The sequence below is a fragment of the Dipodomys merriami genome, unplaced genomic scaffold (genome assembly GCF_024711535.1).
Source record: "Dipodomys merriami isolate MVZ:Mamm:240054 unplaced genomic scaffold, mDipMer1.0.p SCAF_41, whole genome shotgun sequence".
Taxonomy (NCBI): domain Eukaryota; kingdom Metazoa; phylum Chordata; class Mammalia; order Rodentia; family Heteromyidae; genus Dipodomys; species Dipodomys merriami.
The window spans coordinates 10,894,275-10,914,186 of record NW_027205715.1 but is presented as its reverse complement, the minus strand read 5'-3'; the positions used below and the strand labels follow the sequence as shown (position 1 = coordinate 10,914,186).

Sequence of the window (19,912 nt, the reverse complement as noted above, 5' to 3'; positions counted from 1 at the left end):
GTAACCATTTTGAAGAACCAATAGTGCTTATGGAAATAGAGCACAATCAAGCACAAGAGATCCTATAGCAGGAAAAGTACTTGGCTGGGGAACTCAGGAGGCCCAGGGTATAAGCTGTATGGATGCAGATGAGTCAAAAGATTCTGGCTAAGGAATTCAATCACCTGATCAGTGCCCAGGGGCTGACAGGGATGAGCAAAGTAATATTAAAGTTTATTTTAGGGATGGGTATATGAATGACGTAAAATTATGTAAATGAAATTGAACTCTCTGAGTACAGCTTGTGCTTTGAAAGACTCAACCCAGGGTCCTTCTGGCAGCAGGAGGAAGGGGGAAAAACACAGCCAATCAATCTTGGGCTTGCTTCCAGTCTGTGCTTTCTCAACTACTTTGTCGTCATTCTACCCAATATTGGCTATGACAGCTGAGACCACTGATGTCTTGATCATTTTGTGATCACAGAGAAAACGCTGACCTGTTTCAATCCTGGTGTCAACCTCCACACTGACTTTTAAAGCAGAGCCCTCATCTGTCACACAGTTTTTCATTGTCTTCTCCCTAGAGCTGTCAAACAGAAGGATTTAATTAAAAGTTGAAAGAAAGCCTTTATTTTCATGTGTGTATATGTTTTATTTTTGTTTGGTCCGGTCGTGGGGCCTGAACTCTGGACGTGGGCACTGTCCCTCAGCTCTTCAGCTCAAGGCTAGTGCTCTACCACTTGAGCCACAGCACCACTTCCGGCTTTTTTCTTTTTTGCTTATGTGGTGCTGAAGAATCCAACCCAGGGCCTCTGGCATGCAAGGCAAGCGCTTTACCACTGAGCCACCTTCCCAGCCCCATGTGTGTATATGTTTACGTGTGCACCAGTCCTGGGTCTTGAACTCAGGGCCTATGTGCTGTCACTCAGCTTTTTGTGCTCAAGGCTAGCACTGTACCACTTGATCCATAGTTCTATGTCTGGTTTTAGTAATTGAATAAAAGTCTCACAGGCTTTCCTGCCTGGGCTGGCTTTGAACCATGATCCTCAGATCTCAGCTAGGATTACAAGCATAAGCCACTGGTGCCCAGCTTGAAAGAAAGCTTTTGAGATCACCAGTCCGTGATGTTTAGAAATTGGTTCATGGTGGTCAGACCGTTTTTTTTTTTTTTTCCTCCCAAATGCTCTAAGACATGTTAACTACATTTTTATAGTATCTTAGTTAAAGCCAAAAATGTTTTAAATCAGTTTTGACTAAGAATAATGATGAGAAGATATTATAGTTGAACCTTAAATGTGAAAGAATATTCAGAACTTAAAGAGAAAATTCAGAACTTACTCAAATTTGAAAAGTCTGACAGATTGAGGTGGTAATATTTTTTTTACTTAAAATATTTATAGTTAAGATACAGATAGGGCAGATTCTAGTGTTATAGTGGTGACAAGTATAGCCATTAGCTATAATAACAGCTAACAAGGGCAAGTGTTTGTCCTTGATTGAGTTAAGTACCTTGGAAGTACAGGAAAGCTAGACCATATGCTTTATACTCACTTTCTCATTTCATCATAAAAGCCTCCCTACTACCTATCAACTCCATTTTATAGGAACCAGTGAGGCTTTAAAAACTTCCCCCAAGATTGGAGGGCTTGTAAAAAAAAAATGAATGTTATTACTAGGCATAGAGTAGAATTTAACCTCTGGTTTAGCCATCACTCAGGGCTGGGGAACATTTTTTTCTATCAAGGGCTACTTGAATAGGTATAATATCATTTGCAGGCCATACAAAATTAGGAATACAGGCAGAGGGCCCTGGGAAGCTGAAGAACAGCATATGTGGGCTGGGAAGGTGGCTCAGTGGTAGAGTGCCTAACTTGCATGCATGAGGCCCTGGTTCCATTCTTCAGCACCACATAAACAGAAAAAGCAGGAAGTGGCGCTGTGGCTTAAGTGGTAGCATGCTAGCCTTCAGCTGAAGAGCTCAGGGACAGCGCCCAGGCTCAGAGTTCAAGCCCCATGACCGACAATTAAAAAAAAAAAAAGAGCAGCATATGAGTCTATCCTGTCATATACCAAATGATTTTCTGGGCCTAAACAGATTAATGATGGAATTAATTATATACCTTGCTATACATTTTATTCAGTTATACACTGATTCTCTCTATTTTGTTATGGTACACAGAAAACACCAATGTATTTGAAATAGAAATTTGGGGTGTGTGTGTGTGTGTGTGTGTGTGTGTGTGTGTTACTAAAAATCCTTTTTAGGAACATTTCATTTCTGTCTATAGCAGGATAAATTTTATGCCATGTAAGTTTTTATTTTGCTTGTTTGGTTTTTTTGTTGGTGATGGGGCTTGAACTCTGGGCCTGGGCACTGTCCCTCAGCTCTTCAGCTCATGTCTAGTGCTCTACACTTGAGCCACAGTGCCACTTACGGCTTTTTCTGCTTATGTGGTGCTGGGGAATTGAACCCAGGGCCTCATGCATGCGAAGCAAGCACTCTACCACTGAGCAAGCCACCTTCCCAGCCCCTATGCTATGTAAGTTGACACTACTAATTTACAGAGCAGAGCAGAGTTAAGCAAAGTCACTGGAAAAGATGCCAGGCCAACAGACATGGCTGACCTTCATTATTTATCATTCAACGAATGATTTCTTAGCACTTCTGCATGCCAGTCCCTGACATAGCACTACAGATTCTGTAATATATAAGATCAAAAAAGTCTTTGTTCTTATAAACTTATGTTCTAGTGTGGAGGAAAGATGGTAAAAAGAAATTACTGTAAAATAATGTGGTATAGATAGATATGTGTATATGTGTATATGTGTGTATCTCTAGCTCTATAGATAGCTATAGATAGCTATAGATAGAGCTATAGATCATATATATGTATTTATATTATAAATATACACACATAACACTAATTAAGGTAAATAATCTTTTTTAAGACTGAAGATTGGGGCTGGGAAGATGGCTCATTGGTAGAGTGCTTGCCTTCCATGCATGAAGCCCTGGGTTTGATTCCTCAGCACCACATAAGCAGAAAAAGCTGGAAGTGGTGCTGTGGCTAAAGTGGTAGAGTTCTAGCCTTGAGCTGAAGAGCTGAGGAACAGCATCCAGGCCTAGAGTTCAGCCCCCATGACTGGCAAAAAAAAAAAAGACTGAAGATTGTTTGCCTTAATTCATGTTCATTTCTAGATGGTGGGATTGCTCTTATTTGAAAAAGCCTTGTAGTTTGTTTTCCTCTGAACTTTTCAAATTCTCAATAATAATAATCAGAAAAACACTAACAAACTAGACTGATAGGACAGATTAATAAGTACATTTATAGTACACAGTTGTCTGGAAAGATGTATACCAAACATTAGTAGTAGAATAATTTTGACTTTTGCATATTCTTTTCTGCATTATTTAAGTTGTGATGGATTTGTACCTAATCCTCAAAAATAACAAAGCTCTTTTTTATTTTTGTCACTTGTGGGGCTTGAACTCTGGGCCTGGACGCTGACCCTCAGCTCTTCAGCTCAAGGCTAGTGCTCTGCCCCTTGAGCCACAGAACCACTTCTAGTTTTCTAGTGGTTTATTGGAGATAAGAGTCTCATGGGTGGGCGTGAGTGGCTCACACCTGTAATACTAAGCAGAAGGCTGAAATCTGAGGATGGCGGTTCAAAGCCAGCCAGGGCAAGAACTGCTTTGTCTGTGAGACTCCTCCAATTAACCACCAGAAAACTGCAAATGGCGCTATGTGTGGCTCAAGTGGTAGAACACTTGCCTTGAGCTGAAGAGCACAGGGACAGTGCCCAGATCCAGAGTTCAAGCCCCACAACCGACCCCCCACCCCCACCCCCCAAAAGAGCATCATGGACTTTCCAGCCTAGGCTGGCTTTGAACCATGATCCTCAGATCTTAGCCTCCTGAGTAGCTAGGATTACAGGCATGAGCCACTGGCGCATGGCCAATGCTAACTTTTGAAAGCATAGGTTTAGGGTAGAAGATAAACACTTTTACTGGATATGATTTTTGTAAAGAAATGGAAAATCATCAGGCACTGGTGGCTCATGGCTGTAATCCTAGCTACACAGGAGACTAAGATCTGTGGATCATGGTTTGAAGCCAAACTAGGCAGGAAAATTAAGTCTGTGAGACTCACTCGTTACTAAAAAACCAGAAGTAGAGCGTGGCTCAAAGCAGTAGAGTGGTAGCTTTGAGTGAAAATTGCTCAGGGATAGCACTCAGGCCCTGAGTTCAAGCCCCAGGATCAATGAGACAGAGAGAGAGAGAGAGAGAGAGAGAGAGAGACAGACAGACAGACAGACAGACAGACAGACAGAGAGAAAGGGGGGGAGGGAGAGAATCCAGATTTTTGAGAGTCTTGAGAAGTTTGTAGAGAAGTACTTTCATTCTATCTCCAACAGTCTTATATATTATAATGTAACCTCCTTATTCAATAGAAAAAGACCATTCACTGTTTGGTATTTCTACCAAGGGAGAGTTGGTGGGCATTTATACTGTCCCTATCTATAAGCTGTGGACACCACCTTTGGAGTTATAATAATTTATCCAATGCAAACCCAACATAGGAAAGAACCCAGTGAGGTCCTAATAAATCTCAGTTTGCTGAATACTTTACTCTAGAGCTAACTAGTCATACAACTCCTGGGAGCTTTCTGTCAGAAATCGACCGACTTCAAGCAAGAATTCACTTATGACCTATGTCTAGAGCCAGACTAAAAACAATTGTAGATAATTGTCTTACCTTTTTTCCACCTCTAAAAGAAAATTTTCACTGTTGCCCAATTGACTAAAATGTAGCTTGGCGGCTTTCCTCTCACTGTCACGTACAGTTCGATCATCTGAAGGCACAAACCTTGGTTTAAGCATGTTTCTTTTGGGGAGCAAACGGTAGTAGGTCAGAGAGCCATATTTACAGAGGGAAAACTAAAGACCAGATTCATCTTTGTGTGTTGGAAACAGGTCACAACATAATGCTATTATGTTGTCACTGGAGCAAGCAGTAACTCAGGGTGCCATAGCAACAGCTCCACACAGGGTAACAACCCTTTCAGGAAGGTAGAGGTGGAGCGTGGATAGCAGACCCTGCTCTTGTTAATGCTGAAAGTTATATGATTTTTTTTCCAAAGGGAATTCACTTAGTTTCCTGCAATGACTTTCACTGAGCCACGTGAAATCAAATTTTATATCAATAAGAAATGTATACTCAATAATTACATTGGAAGGAAGTACAGGGCCAGCTCATTTAAAGGGATATTTCTTGTTCCATGTCAACTCAGCCCCAAGGAACAGTTGCATGAGTTTTCTCTTGCTAATTACAGCTGCAAAGTCAAGGCACCTGGAAAAATGAGTCTCAGCCTGGAAATTTTGTGTTAGGAAGTGGTGGTGAAACCATCAGCTGAAGAAAACTAAAGCTGGAAATAACTGATAAAAATCATAGATGGCCATTCAATAAACAATAAAAGTACCCGTCATACATCCTGCCTGCACAAAGTGACATAAATATTGACTGATAAACAAATGTCTCCTGCCAGTGCACAGTCTGGGCTCACATCCAAAAGGTTCAGGGTCAGCTGATTTGAAGTGAGATGCTGGGGAAGGAATGGAGGAAGAGGATCTCACCCAGTTTCTCCAGAGTTTGCAGTGTGTACACAGCAAAGAGCCTGTAATCTGTATCTTTCCTGACAACAGGATTGAGTCTCAGATCTAGTTCTTTGAGGAAGGGTAAAGGCTGCAGGCGGGACACCTCCACTAATGAAGGGATGTTGTTATAATATAAATTCAGGTCTTGGAGTGAACATAAATACTGGATGCCCTGCAAGGAAAAGACCACATTAGGAAACTGCACACTGTTAAGGATCTCAAGATAAAGATGGGAATGTATCTTTTACTTTACAGCTGTAGACATGTCAGTTATCTATGAGAAAGTCTGGGTGCTGGGCTGGGAAGGTGGCTCAGTGGTAGAGTGCTTGCCTTGCATGCATGAGGCCCTGGGTTCAATTCCTCAGCACCACATAAGCAGAAAAAGCTGGAAGTGGCACTGTGGTTCAAGTGGTAGAGCACTAGCCTTGAGCTGAGGAACTCAGGGACAGCGCCTAGGCCCCAAGACCGGCCAAAAAAAAAAGTCTTCATGCACCTTCCATTCAGTTGCCTGAGAAGGAGAAGAACGTTGCTGCCCATGAGTACTCAGCCTTCTAAACATTAAAGAATTTACAGGTGCTGGCCACTGGTGGCTCACACCTATAATCCTAGCTACTGAAGTTTGAGGATCCCAGTACAAAACCAGCCAGGGCAGGAAAGTCTGTGAGACTCTTATCTCCAATTAACCAAGCCACAAGTGGAGCTACGGCTCAAGTGGCAGAGTGCTAGCCTTGAGCAAAAAAAAAAGAAGAAAAAAGCTCAGGGACAGCACTAGAACCTGAGTTCAAGCCCCAGGACTGGCACAAAACCAAAACAAAAGGAAAAAAACCTGAATTTACAGGTGTAAATATGTCTCCTTTGAAAAATCTGACAAGGGGCTGGGAAGTTGACTCAGTGGTAGAGTGCTTGCCTTGCTTGCATAAAGCCCTGGGTTCCATTCCTCAGTACCACATAAGCATAAAAAAGCAGGAAGTGGTGCTGTGGCTCAAGTGGTAGGACGCTAGCCTTGAACTGAAGAGCTGAGGGACAGCACCCAGGTCCAGAGTTCAGCCTCCACGACTGACAAAACAATAAATACATAAATAAATAATCTGACAAATAAATACCTGGAATCAATTTTCTCCATCTGTGGTTCCCCAGCTTTCCCAGTAGTAGCCAGGCTGAACCATTTTGACTTTCATCTTTGCACCTGCCTACTCTCCTAACTTCATAAGAACCTCAATTTACAGGAGAAAGAGCTTCTTCTGAAGAAGAAAATAGTAAAAGATGAAGTGTGTATGTGTGTGTGTGTGTGTGTGTGTGTGTGTGTGTGTGTGTGTGTGTGTGTGTGTTCCAGTACTGGGACATTTTTCACTCATAGCTGGTGGTACTTTGCCATTTGAGCCACACTTCCCTGTTTTAGCTTTTTACTCATTAATTGGAGATAATAGTCTGGGGGGGGGCTGTCTGCTTGGACTGGCTTTGAACCTTGCTCCGCAGATCTCAGCCTACTGAGTAGCTAAAATTATAGGATTATAAACTAGGATTATATGCCTATAACCAACAAGTAATTGTTAAATGTCTATCATGAATTCATGTGTTTTCCAACATTATGCTAGGAATAATCACAAAACATTTTCTCCCTAAGAAAACTGAGCAAACTGATTCAGATGAATGCAGATAAGTTACTGATTAAAATCAAAACAAAACTGGGTGTTGGTGGCTCACACCTGTAATCCTAGCTACTCAGCAGGCTGAGATCTGAGGATCATGATTCAAAGCCAGACTGGGCAGGAAAAGCCGTGAGACCCTTATCTCCAGTCAACCACCAGAGAACTGGAAGTGATGCTGTGGCTCAAATGGTAGAATGCTCGCCTTGAGCTGAAGAGCTGAGAAACAGCACCCAGGCCCAGAGTTCAAACCCCACAAATGACAAACAAAACAAAACAAAACAAAATAAAACAAAACATAGAAGGCTAACATTTACCAAATCCTACTTACAAGCCAAACACTGTACCAGGAGTGTTATATCTGTTTATTTAATTACATATGCTAATTTGATTAATCTTCACAGTTTTTTTAATCCAATTTATAGAAGTGGGAAGGAAAAAGGTATAAAAACATATTACAGGGTGGGCACCAGTGGCTAATGCCTCCAATCACATCTATTCAGGAGAATGAGATCTGAGGATTATAGTTTGAAGCCAGCCTGGTCAGGAAAAGTCCATGTGACTATTAGCTCCAATTAATCACCAAAAAGCCAGAAGTAGAGCTTCTGGTTTAAGTGGTAGATTACTAGCTTGAACAAAAAAGCTCAAGGACAGTACTCAGGTCCTGAGTTCAAGCCCCAGAATCAACATACACATTCACATGGGCACACACACACACACACACACACACACACACACACACCTAAATTAGACTAATGGGGCTGCTCATAGAATATAGAATGTACCTTTAGGCTGGTGATCAAATTTCTTGATAAATCTAAGGATCGGAGATTTTTAAAGTTTCTGAAGGCATCACCAATAGAATGGATTTTTCCAGCATAAGATCCCTGCAATGAAAGAGACTCCACCAGTTCTGAAAAGAGATCACCAGTAGATATGTTATGATTTCTGCTTGGAAGCAGCAGAGTCAGTGAGAGTAGGCCTGTGTTCCTCCCATCACCCACCTGTGAATGGCCTGTTTCCAAAGCTTGTAAGAGTTTATCACAGCAATTGAATCATTGTTTTATAAAGGCCTTGGGGTTCTCAAATTGCCTTGAAGGATGTGTAAAAGTTTCCCCAAGCCGGGTGCCATTGGGTCACTCCTGTAATCCAAGCTACTCAGGAAGCTGAGATCTGAGGATCACGGTTCAAAGCCAGCTTGGGCAGGAATGTCCATGAGACTCTTACCTCCAATAAATCACCAGGAAACTGGAAGTGGTGCTGTGGCCCAAGTAGTAGAGCACTTGCCTTTAGCTGAAGAGCTTAGAGACAGTGCCAAACCGACCAAAAAAAAAAAAAAACTCAAAACAGGGGCTGGGAAGGTGGTTCAGTTTTAGAATGCTTGCCTTGTATGCATGAGGCCCTGGGTTTGATTCCTCAGCACCACATAAGCAGAAAAAAGCCAGAAGTGGCGCTGTGGCTCAAGTGGTAGAGTGCAAGCCTTGAGCTGAAGAGCTCAGGGACAGAACCCAGGCCCTTAGTTCAAGCCTCATGACTGACAAAAAAAAAAAAAAAAAAGTACTCAAAACATAACTTAAGGGGGAGAATGTAGTCATAAAATTTAACACATATTCTACAAAATTAAGAAAATTGAGGGAAGGGGTAAGGTTGGGAGGAATGGGGGAGAATAATTAAATAGGTGACATTGATCAAGATGCACTGTATTCATAAACTGCTTTGTTGAATAGTAACTCCTTTAACTACTTAAATATATATGTATATGTATGTGTGTATATGTGTGTGTATACACACACACACACACACACACACACATACTAGTCATGGAGCTTGACTCAGGGCCTGGGTGCTGTCCCTGAGCTCTTTTGCTTAAGGCTAGTGCTCTACCACTTTGAGCCACAGTGTCACTTCTGGTTTTCTGTTGGATAATTGTAAGTAACAGTCTCACAAGACTTTCTTGCGGCTGGCTTTGAATTGTGATCCTCAGATCACAGATCCTCAGCCTTCTGAGTAGCTGGGATTATAGGCATGAGCCACCAGCACCGGGCTTCATTATCTTCCAAATATAGGGTCTTGCATGTATGCTCTGATGGACCTGGATCTCAATCTGCCTAATTATACTTTCCACATAGCTAGGATGATAGGCATTTACCACTATGTCCAACTATTGATTGAAATGAATTTATGCCTGAGCTGGCATTGAACTGATTTTTCCCAATCCCTATCTTCTGAGCAGCTAGGATTACAAGCATAAGGCCCTGGCATCCCCAGCTTTCAGAAAGGTGGTCGTTATCTGTTTTTGCAGTACTTAGGGAGTAGAACTCACGGCCCTGCATTTGCTAGGCAGGCACTCTACCACTTAAGCCTCTTCACCAGCCCAGAAAGGTTTTAAAACAGAAGCAAGCAAGCAAACAAGAGAAAACTATCAATGGATCCTGCAGTAGAAGGGGAGTAGACAAGCTATATATCAGTGCATTGATGCAAAGAAAGATGCACTAGATCTGTGACTACCAGACATTTAGCCTCTCTGTACATCAGCTTCTTCATCTATAAAATGGCAGCAATAATACTACTTAACTCTCAAACCCTGTTAGAAACAAATGAACATCTTCCTCCCTCGATATATAGATAGATAGATAGGTAGATAAATAGATAGATAGATAGATAGATAGATAGATAGATAGATAGATAGATAGATAGATAGATAGATAGATAGATAGATAGATAGATAGATAGATAGATAGATAACAGAATAGGGCTGACTTTGAAATGGGATCTCCAGGGATTGCATTTGTGTCTCCCCTGATGTGGGGTGGAGCAGAAATGGGATCTCAATCTCAGCCTCCTGAGTAGCTAGAATTATTGTGTGAACCACTAGCACCTGGCAAAACTTTCATTCTTTTTTTTGGGGGGTCCAGTCGTGGGGCCTGAACTCTGGGCCTGGGCGCTGTCCCTCAGCTCTTCAGCTCAAGGCTAGCACTCTACCACTTGAGTCACAGCGCCACTTCCGGCTTTTTTCTTTTTGCTTATGTGGTGCTGAAGAATCGAACCCAGGGCCTCGAGCATGCAAGGCAAGCGCTCTACCACTGAGCCACCTTCCCAGCCCCAAAACTTTCATTCTTATAAATTATTTTATCTTTATTTGTTATAGTAATGGAAAAGTAACAGCAAGAAAAATATTTGCAAAATGTTATCTGATAAAGACTAATATACAAATGAGTTTTAGAACTCAACAATAAGGGCCAGTTGTTGATGGCTCATGTCTGTAATGCTAGCTACTCAGGAAACTGAGATCTGAGGATTGTGGTTTGAAGCCAGCCTGGGCAGAAAAAATCTGAGAGAATTTTATCTCCAATTAACCACAAAAAGCACGAAGTGGAGCTGTGGCTCAAATGGTAGAGCACTAGCCTGGAACACAAAAGCTTAAGGACAGTGCCCAGACCCTGAGTTCAAGCTCCAGGACCAGAAAAACATTAGGAAAATAATCCAATTTAAAAATTGGCAAAAGGCTTGAATAAATTCCACAAAATTTATATATGTATAGTTGGCAAAATATGAAATATGCTCATGATCATAACTCATTACGAAACAGTGAAACAAAAATGTGATACCAATATATACTTAGTAGAATTACTGAAATTCAAAACACTGACAGTTCCAAATGTTACTGATATAGATTGTGGAGCAACTAGAAATCTCATCATTGGGGGTGGAGCTACACTACAATGCAGCTACTTTAGAAGATAGCCTGGCATTGTCTTACACAGCTGACCATATGAGCCTGCATTTACATCTTTGGTATTTATTCAAGTTAACTGAACTTTTTTTTTTTTTTTTTTGGGTCCGGTCATGGGTTCTGAACTCTGGGCCTGGGTGCTGTCCCTCAGCTCTTCAGCTCAAGGCTAGCGCTCTACCACTTGAGCCACAGCGCCACTTCCGGCTGTTTTCTTTTTGCTTATGTGGTGCTGAGGAATCGAACCCAGGGCCTCGAGCATGCAAGGCAAGCGCTCTACCACTGAGCCACCTTCCCAGCCCAAGTTAACTGAACTTTATGTCCACACAAAACCTTGCACACAAATATACGACATCGGGGCTGGTGGTGGTCAGCTGAATGGATGTCAGGAGTGAGGGAGGAATGAGTAGGTAGAGTACAAGGAAATTTTTAGGACAATGAAATTACCATTTGATACTACAGTGGTAGACAAACACCACTATATATTTGTCAAAACCGAACTGTACTGCACATGAATTTTAATGTAAACCAAGGACCTCAATGAATAATAATCTGTGGTGTGTGTGTGTGTGTGTGTGTGTGTGTGTGTGTGTGTGTGTGTGTGTGTGTGTGTGTGTGTGTGTGTGTGTGTGAGGGGGTTTGAACTTGGGGCCTAGGTGCTGTCCCTGACCTTTTTCGCACAAGTCTAGGGCTCTACCACTTTGAGCAGCAGTACCACTTCTGTTTTTTCTGATGGCTAATTGGAGGACTTTCCTGCCTGGGCTGGCAACAAACTGCAATCCTCAGATTTCAGCCTCCTGAGTAGTTAGAATTGCAGGCATGAACCATTAGAATCCAGCTAATTTGTCAATATTGATTCATAAGTTGCAACAACTATACCACACTAATGCAAGCTTATTACCACACTAATGCAAGCTTATTAGTAATAAGGGAAATGTGGAGGGAAGGTGCAGGAAGTCTATCTATATCATGCACCATTTTTCTATAAGCCTAAAATGGCTCAAAATACAGTCTATTAATAAAAAAGAATGAATTATTGATATGCGTTAAAATATGAACTTTCAAATGATCATGCTAAATCTAAGAAGCCAGACAGAAAATGTGACATATTCTATTATTCCATTCATATGAAATGTCCAGAAGAAGCAAATTCATAAAGACAGAAAGCAGATTAGTGGGTGCCAGGGGCTGAGGGAAGCAGGAGAAAAGGAATGACTGCCTAATGGGTTGATGAAAAGAGACAATGTGAATAGAGGTACAACTTTGGGAATGTATTAAATGACCTTGAGTTGTTTTTAAATGGTGAGTTTTGCTGGGCGCTGGTGGCTCACGCCTGTAATCCTAGCTACTCAGGAGGCTGAGATCTGAGGATCGCGGTTCAAAGCCAGCCCGGGCAGGAGAGACCGTGAGACTCCTATCTCCAATAAACCACCAGAAAACCGGAAGTGGCGCTGTAGCTCAAGTGGTAGAGCGCTCGCCTTGAGCTGAAGAGCTGAGGGACAGCGCCCAGGCCCAGAGTTCAAGCCCCACGACAGACAAAAAAAAAAAAAAAAAGGTGAGTTTTATAATGCAAGAGGACAGCTTTTAAAATTAAAACAACAGCAACAATTTTTCTGACTTGGAGGGCAGTATACTGCTGGTTTGATGCTTTACAGTGATCTAATACCCTGAAGGTCTGTTATTATGGGATAAAAGCTAAGGATATGGAGTTGAAGGGATGGCTTAGATGGTAGATTGCCGGCCAGTGAACAAAAGAGTCAGATACCAAGTTTGAGTCCTGGTTTCAGACAACAACAACAAAAAAACTAAGGATAATGAGGATTTCCATCATCAGCTCATAACACTTCTCATGTTTTTCCACTGAAGTCTACTTTGAAGAACAGACATATTTCTTCAGAGAAGTACCATTGAAATAATAATTGCTACAGTGACATTCTTTTATGAGTCACAGGAAGTATGCTCTTAAGAAGCTATTCATTTGGAAAACCTGGTGTGGTGGCTCAAGCCTGTAATCCCAGCTACTTAGAAGCCAGAGATTGGGAGGATTTTGGCTTGAGGCCAGCCTGAGCTAAAGTTAGTGATACCCCATATCAACTAACATTTCTTGCTACTAGAAGTATAAGTAAGAGAATGGCAGTCTGAAGCTGGCTCTGGTGAGGAGGGAATGTGAGATGCTATCCAAAAAATAAACTAAAGAAAGGGGAATGTGGGGCATGGACCAATTATGGAGTGCTTTCCTAGTGCTATGAGTTCAAGCCCTAGTGTTCACCCCGCCCCCCAAAAGAACAGAATAGGACTAGAGGTATTGCTCTGTAATTGAACACTTGCACAGTGTATGCAAAAAAAAATTGTTCTATTCATGAAGACAACAAATCTGGTCATCTCTGTTTTGGAAACTGAATAGCCTTTACTAAAGCATGTGCATAATAACAATACATAGCTTCAACTCTCATATGTGAGATTCTGGACTCAATCCCCAGCACCAGAAAATAAAAACAGCTCAAAGAAATAAAACTTTTTTTTAGGGCATTAGGAATCACCTTGAAAGATCCCCATTAGTCAAAGTTGGGATAAGTTGAATATGAAATATAATAATAACTAGAGTGAACTGGAACACACCAAACATATTTAAATCAATGAGTTTACAATGATGCTGAGGACATAGCACAGCCCTTGTTAGTTACCCTAGAAGGATTCTAAGAAGACAACACAAAACTAGCAAATAAGTGAAAAACCCTCCAATTTTTAACCTCTTTCCTATGCAAATTATACCCCAGGATAATCAAATCATTGATGAAAAAAGGTTTGTCTTTATAGAATTATTGCAGCTAATGGAAAAGGATGAGAGAATTACAAATAACCATTTTATAATTCCTACTGAATTAATGGACCTAAGCAATTAATGGACCTAGTCAATGGCTATCACAAAAAGAAAGAACCAGACATCATATATTTCCTAACAGAAGTATGCACCATTACTCATGAAACTGTCTTGCTGAAAAAGAAACACTCACTCCCCAAACCTGAATTCAATTAACCTTATCTAACTACCAACTCATAGGAAACACAAAGATATTGGGTAAGCAGTTACCTCTGTAATTGTGGTAAAGAAAAGAAGAAAGCTTAAGAGTCAGCTTTGGGGTACTGCAATGTCCATTGACTGAGTATAGGAGCAGGAATGTGGTGTTTGGGAAATAATGTTTCTTCTTTATCTGCATTCTCTCCTTGGTTGTAGTACTTTGTGTTATGTCTCCAAAACTTATATCCACTCTAACCCTGACCTCCACTTTGAGGTCCAGACTCACACAGGCATTACCTTTATAAAAACTTTATTGTTGTTTTTAAGCAGTTGAGCAAAGGGTTATAATTCCTTACATTAGGCAAGGAATATAATGCTTCTTGGACAATGTCACCACTTCTTTTGTCTTTTGTTTTTTGGGACAGGGTCTCTGTATCTTTCTATTTATAGGCATGTTAAATGCTGGTGGCTTATGTCTATAATACTAGCTATTCAGGAGGTTGAGATCTGAGGATCATAGTTCAAAGCTAGCCTAGGAAGAAAAGTCCATGAGTCTCAATCTCCAAAATAGCAAAAAACTGGGCTGAAAGTGTGACTCAAGTGATAGAACAAGAAAGGTGAGCAAGAGCCCAAGGCCCTGAGTTCGAACTCTGGTGCCAGAAAAGAAAGAGGAAAGAGAGAGAGAGAAAGAGAGAGAGAGAGAGAGAGAGAGAGAGAGAGAGAGAGAGAGAGAGAGAGAGAGAGGGAAGGAAGGAAGGAAGGAGAGAGGAAGAGAGGGAGGGAAGAAAGGAAAGAGAGAAAGGAAGTATGATAATCTTAAATGAAATTACAAATACAAGAAAACTAGGTCATTTCATAGTCTACAAATGAAAATAGTAGAGGAAGCAAGAAAGATGAATAATTGTTATGGTTATAATGTAGGCAGGCTCTGGCATCCAAGCCGTGGGCTGGAGGCCGGTGGCTCATGCTCAGCTCAGTGGCTCACTCCTGTAATCAATCCTAGCTACTCAGGAGGCTGAGATCTGAGGATCATGGTTCAAATCCAGCCAGTGCAGAAAAGTCCCTGTGAAACTCTTATCCCTAATTAACCACTCAAAAACTGGAAGTGGCTCTGTGGCTCAAGTGGTAGAGCGCTAGCCATGAACACAAAGAGGCTCAGGCTCAGTGCCCAGGCCCTGAGTTCAAGCCCCACAACCAATAACAACAACAACAACGACGACGAAAGCTGTGGGTTATGAACCCTGGTGGGACACTTCACCTGCTCTGTGACTTTGGGTGATTTTACTGATCAGTACAACGGGAAACTGTAACAGCATCTACCTGATAGACTTGTTGGGGGAGATGAAGTAACTGCAGGTAAAGCTGGGCCTGGGGGTGAGAATATGAATTTAGGAGAAAGTCAGAAAGGAAGCTTAGTGCAGTCCATCCCCGAGCCAGGAATGGAGTCAGCACGGCCGGGCAGAACCGCTAGGCCCTGCCATTGAGTTCAGGGCCTTTTTCTAGTCCCTTACAAGGAAGCTACTTGTCAAAAAGCGAAGGCCAGGTTCTTGACGTTCTTGAGAATGGAAGGGAGCCCTTTTCTATTCACTCCGATCGGGAAAAGCCCTTCGGGGTAGGAAGTTTCCCGACTGCCAACATGTCTCCTCAGCATCCCCCCCTCACCACAATGGCCCTTTCAACACTTCCCTTCTCCCCGCAGCGGCCCCGCCAGGCTCAGTCTGTCTCTTCCACTAGAGGAGACTTCTTTCCTCGGTCCAGTTCTGTCGGCTATCAGGGGTGCCCGATGCTTTCTCTGCCCTCTCCTCCCCCTCAAGTCGCCGCTCTCTACCTGCTCCTTTGATTCCTCCATTCCACCCTTTCTGCCTCAGTTTCCCGAACCTCCTACGCCTCAGAGACCGCTCCTCCATTGTTTCCTGCCTCCACCTCCGGCTCCCCGGCCTCTCCACCTCAGTTTTCTCCTCCAGGCATCTAAAGCACACTTCTTGCCCAAGCCCTCCTGGCCCGCCCCTACCCGGCTGCTCCAGGCTCAGCGCCCCCAGGCGGCGGATGCCCTCCTCGTCCAGATCCCACTGCTCCGCCATCCCCGCCTGCCGCTCACCTGCCGCAGCCCGCGAGACCGCCCAGCGCGTGCCAGGCCCAGCGCGCGCCTGGGCCCGCCCGCGCCAGGTCCCCACCCTACATCGCACCTGATCACGCCCACTCAAGGCCCCGCCCCTATATGCCCCTTAGCCCCGCCCAGGCCGCAGCATCTACCATCACCTCCCCACGTGCTAGGCCCCGCCCCGAGAAGGCCCCGCCCCTTGTACTTCCAGGCCCCGCCCCGAGCCAGGCTCCGCCCCTACCACCTCCTTCAGCCCCCTCCTCAGAGTGCACCGGGCTGGGCTCTGGGTGGCCGTTGGTGGTTAGGTCACGAGACTGCCCGCCAGCTGCAGGAGTCGCTACCATGGTACGGATCCTGCCCTTGATCTGAGCGCCAAAGCCACTAAGGAGATGAATGAAGGGAACTGGGGCTGAGGATTTGTGGAGCATGGAGGTGGGAGGGTGGCCCTGACTTTGAAGGGTTTCGGGTGATGGCTCTGAGTAGTTGGGAAGATGTATTCTCTTGAGGGATGAACTAAGTTTGGGGGTCACAGGTGTGAGGAGCGTCATGGCGTCCTCTGACAGGGTGGAGGTCTTCCTATCTCAATGGCCACAGGACGGTGACTGTTGCAGCAGGGCTGGGGCAGTTGGAGGGGTCAAGGGGATCCAGATCTGAAGGGTTGGGGGCGGAGGGGGCAGATTCCTGAGGCATGATGGGGAAGTGTCCTATGCAAAAGGTTGGGAAACTTGGCTCTGGGAATTGAGGTCCTGTCTTTAGAGCATCAGGTGAGTTGGAAGAGGCTCCTTGGGGGAGAGGGGTCGGCGTAGAAAAGGAGACGATGCTCTTTGGGATGAGGTGGGGATGACTATTGGAAGGCTGCCCTGGTTTACTGCAATCCTGCAAGACGCCATTTGTCCCCCCAAGTTTACCTGTGGTGGAAGGCTCTCCCCAGGCTGGGACAGTTCTGCACTAAACAGCCCCTAAGTGTAGTCTTTGGGAACGAAAACTCCACTAACTTAACCTTTACCTTCACTCGAGCCGTGCATTTCTAGAGGGTCTTGCTGTGGACGGTGCGTAAGAAGGAGGCAAACTTGGGCCAAGACTCTTGTCATATTCTTTCCTTAATATGAAAAGAGCTATCTATGTTCAGCACTTAGAACTAACTGATTCGAAGAGCAGCTTTTCTTTAGCATCCAAAATCTGCATGCTTTGAACACCGACCTTGGATTCTCAACCAGCTAGTCACCAGGAGAAAGCACAAACAAGAGTCCTTATATAGTTAATGCTTTATCCAATATAGGTGGGGCCACTAGTTACCCTCAGTTTGTCATGACCAGACATTGCCATGTTTGGAGAAAAACCAGGACTCTAAGGCCTAGATTAGCTCATTTTGGGGTTAACTTTTCCAGCTGTGCCACTGTCATGACAGTATTTTACAATTTATAAATTTTCTCTTTTTCCTCACCCCCTCCTAGAGCTCTTTTAGTCTCAAATGTGGCATATATAATTGTTCTTTATATTTGAATAGTTAGAGCAAACTTTCTCTAGAAGAAATGGCCCAGCCTCCTTCATTTATTTTTTTCTCAACTGTCAGAATAGGAGATCCAGGTTTTTGTTGGAATAATTGCCTGTTACCTTAACAATCTTCCTCACTACTGCCATAGTTTTTATATAAAATCTAAACATTCTGATAATGTTGTAGGCGTGGTGGCCATGAGCTGAAGAAGATGAATGATTTTTACTTTATTGTGTGTTTTTATGTCCATCCTGGGGCTTGAACTCAGGGCCTGGCTGCTGTCCTGAGTAGCTTTTTTATTCAAGCCACGGCTGCTCCTCCAGCTTTTTGCTGCTTAATTGGAATCTCCTGGATTTAGCTACCTGGGGTAGCTTCAAATCTCAATCCTCAGCTTTCAGCCTCCTGAGAGGGCTGATTTGTGCCTTTTTTGTATATGAAAAGGCAACTGCATTCACTCCACAGAGGTTTAAGTGTGCTGGTAAGAGCTAGAGAACTTTGCACATAATAAGATAGTGTCTCATTTGTTAAACTGCATTGCTGGGATATCATATGTGAATTTATTTCCATCACCTCCACTGCTATTCCTCTAGCCCAAGCAACAACCAATTCTGGGGGCGGGCAGGAGGGGGTATTACTGGGTCTGGAACTTAGGGCAGGGACTTTTTTTGGCTCAAGGCTAGCTAGATTTACCACTTGAGCACACCTCCACTTCTGGCTTTTGCTGGTTAACTAGAGATGAGTTTCATAGACTTTCCTGCTCTGTTTGGCTTCAAACTGATCCTCAGATCTCAGCCTCCTGAGTAACTAGAATTACAGGTGTAAACCACCAGTGCCCAGTCAAAAAGAAGTTTATACACATTAATAGTCACTCCTCACGCCCTCCTCCAAACTTCTACCCTCCCGACAGCCACTAATCTACTTTGTCTCCACAAATTTGCCTTTTCTGAGCACTGCATGTGAATGAATCATATACTATGTGATATTTTCTCTTACATAGTTTTTCAGGGTTCACCCATATTATAACATGCAGCAGGATTCATTCTTTTTATTTATTGACATAATATTCCAGTGGGTGTGCTTTTATTTATTCATTCACCAGTTGATGGACAAATTCAATTAAACAAAAAGTAAGGATTTATTTCCGGTCTTCATCTCTATTCCACTTATTTCTATGGCTTTCTTTATGCCAATAGTGTTACTATCTAGCTTTACAGTGTATTGAGAGTGGACAGTTGGAATCCTCATTTTCATTTTCAAAAAATTGTTTTAGTTTACTTGGGTCCTTTGTGTTTCTGTACAAAATTAGTATCAGTTTGTCCAAGTTTTGTTTTAAAAAGTGAGGGAAGGGACTGTTAGGCTTTTCATGGGGATTGTGTTAAGTCTATAAATTTGGGAAGTATTACCATTATTAGTGTGATTATTGCTATTATTGCTTTTGCCTTTTGATTTCTAAGTAGGCACACTACCATTTTTTTTTCTGTGGCCCAGGCTGGCCTGGACCTTGAAATTCCCGTGTTTGAGTATTGCCATCTTCGTGTGTGTGTTTATATGTATTCCTGGTACAGTTCTGGGGCTTGAACTCACGAGCTCAGTTGCTGTCCCTGAGCTTCCCCCCCGCCCCCAAGGATAGCACTTTACCAGTTGAGCCACTTCTGGCTTTTTTTTGGGGGGGGGGCGGTCGTGGGGTCTGAACTCTGGGCCTGGGTGCTGTCCCTCAGCTCTTCAGCTCAAGGCTAGCACTCTACCACTTGAGCCACAGCACCACTTCCGGCTTTTTTCTTTTTGCTTATGTGGTGCTGAAGAATCGAACCCAGGGCTTCATGCATGCAAGGCAAGTGCTCTACCACTGAGCCACCTTTCCAGCCTCACTTCTGGCTTTTTTGATGGTTAATTAGAAATAAGCATCTCAGAGACTATCTGGGCTGACTTCAAACTGCAATGATCAGATCTCAAAGCCTCCTGATTAGGATTACAGGCATGAGCCACTGACATCCAACTGAGCATTGTCATCTTAACAATATTAACTCTTCTAATCCATGAATATGTTTTTCGACGTAATTTGTTTTGTTTGTTCCTTTTTCTGTCTTTTGAAGAGGGGCATGGAAATAGAGTGAACAGATGCAGTCATGATACTCAGTAGACACTATGTGGAAAATGAACTATGTATCTTGTGGGCAGGAAAAGCGAAGAAAGGGCTGACATTGTCCAAAAAGAAATGTGCTCATTACCTGACATTTGAAATGGTAACTCCTCTGTGTAGCACCTTAATAAGAACAACAAAATTATA

At 43.1% G+C, this 19,912-nt stretch overlaps 2 protein-coding genes across 6 annotated transcripts in view; one reads left to right on the top strand and one right to left on the bottom strand.

Moving 5' to 3' along the window:
• LOC138806995 (leucine-rich repeat-containing protein 36-like) overlaps positions 1 to 16,125 on the bottom strand; it is a 41,766-nt gene extending 25,641 nt beyond the window's left edge. Inside the window, exons 1-5 of the mRNA XM_069992541.1 lie at positions 16,041 to 16,125; positions 8,066 to 8,193; positions 5,614 to 5,806; positions 4,736 to 4,832; positions 476 to 564 (exon numbers count right to left, since the gene is read on the bottom strand). Coding sequence (XP_069848642.1) covers positions 476 to 564; positions 4,736 to 4,832; positions 5,614 to 5,806; positions 8,066 to 8,193; positions 16,041 to 16,110 — 577 coding nt within the window. The 5' untranslated portion in view covers positions 16,111 to 16,125. The remainder of the gene's footprint in view (positions 1 to 475; positions 565 to 4,735; positions 4,833 to 5,613; positions 5,807 to 8,065; positions 8,194 to 16,040) is intronic.
• A 289-nt stretch (positions 16,126 to 16,414) lies between these two features.
• LOC138806993 (BTB/POZ domain-containing protein KCTD19) overlaps positions 16,415 to 19,912 on the top strand; it is a 29,622-nt gene continuing 26,124 nt past the window's right edge. The window contains exon 1 of one of the 5 annotated variants that reach the window (XM_069992537.1): positions 16,415 to 16,475. In XM_069992537.1, coding sequence (XP_069848638.1) covers positions 16,473 to 16,475 — 3 coding nt within the window. In that variant the 5' untranslated portion in view covers positions 16,415 to 16,472. The other 4 variants (XM_069992539.1, XM_069992536.1, XM_069992540.1 and 1 more) reach the window with 4 other exon arrangements.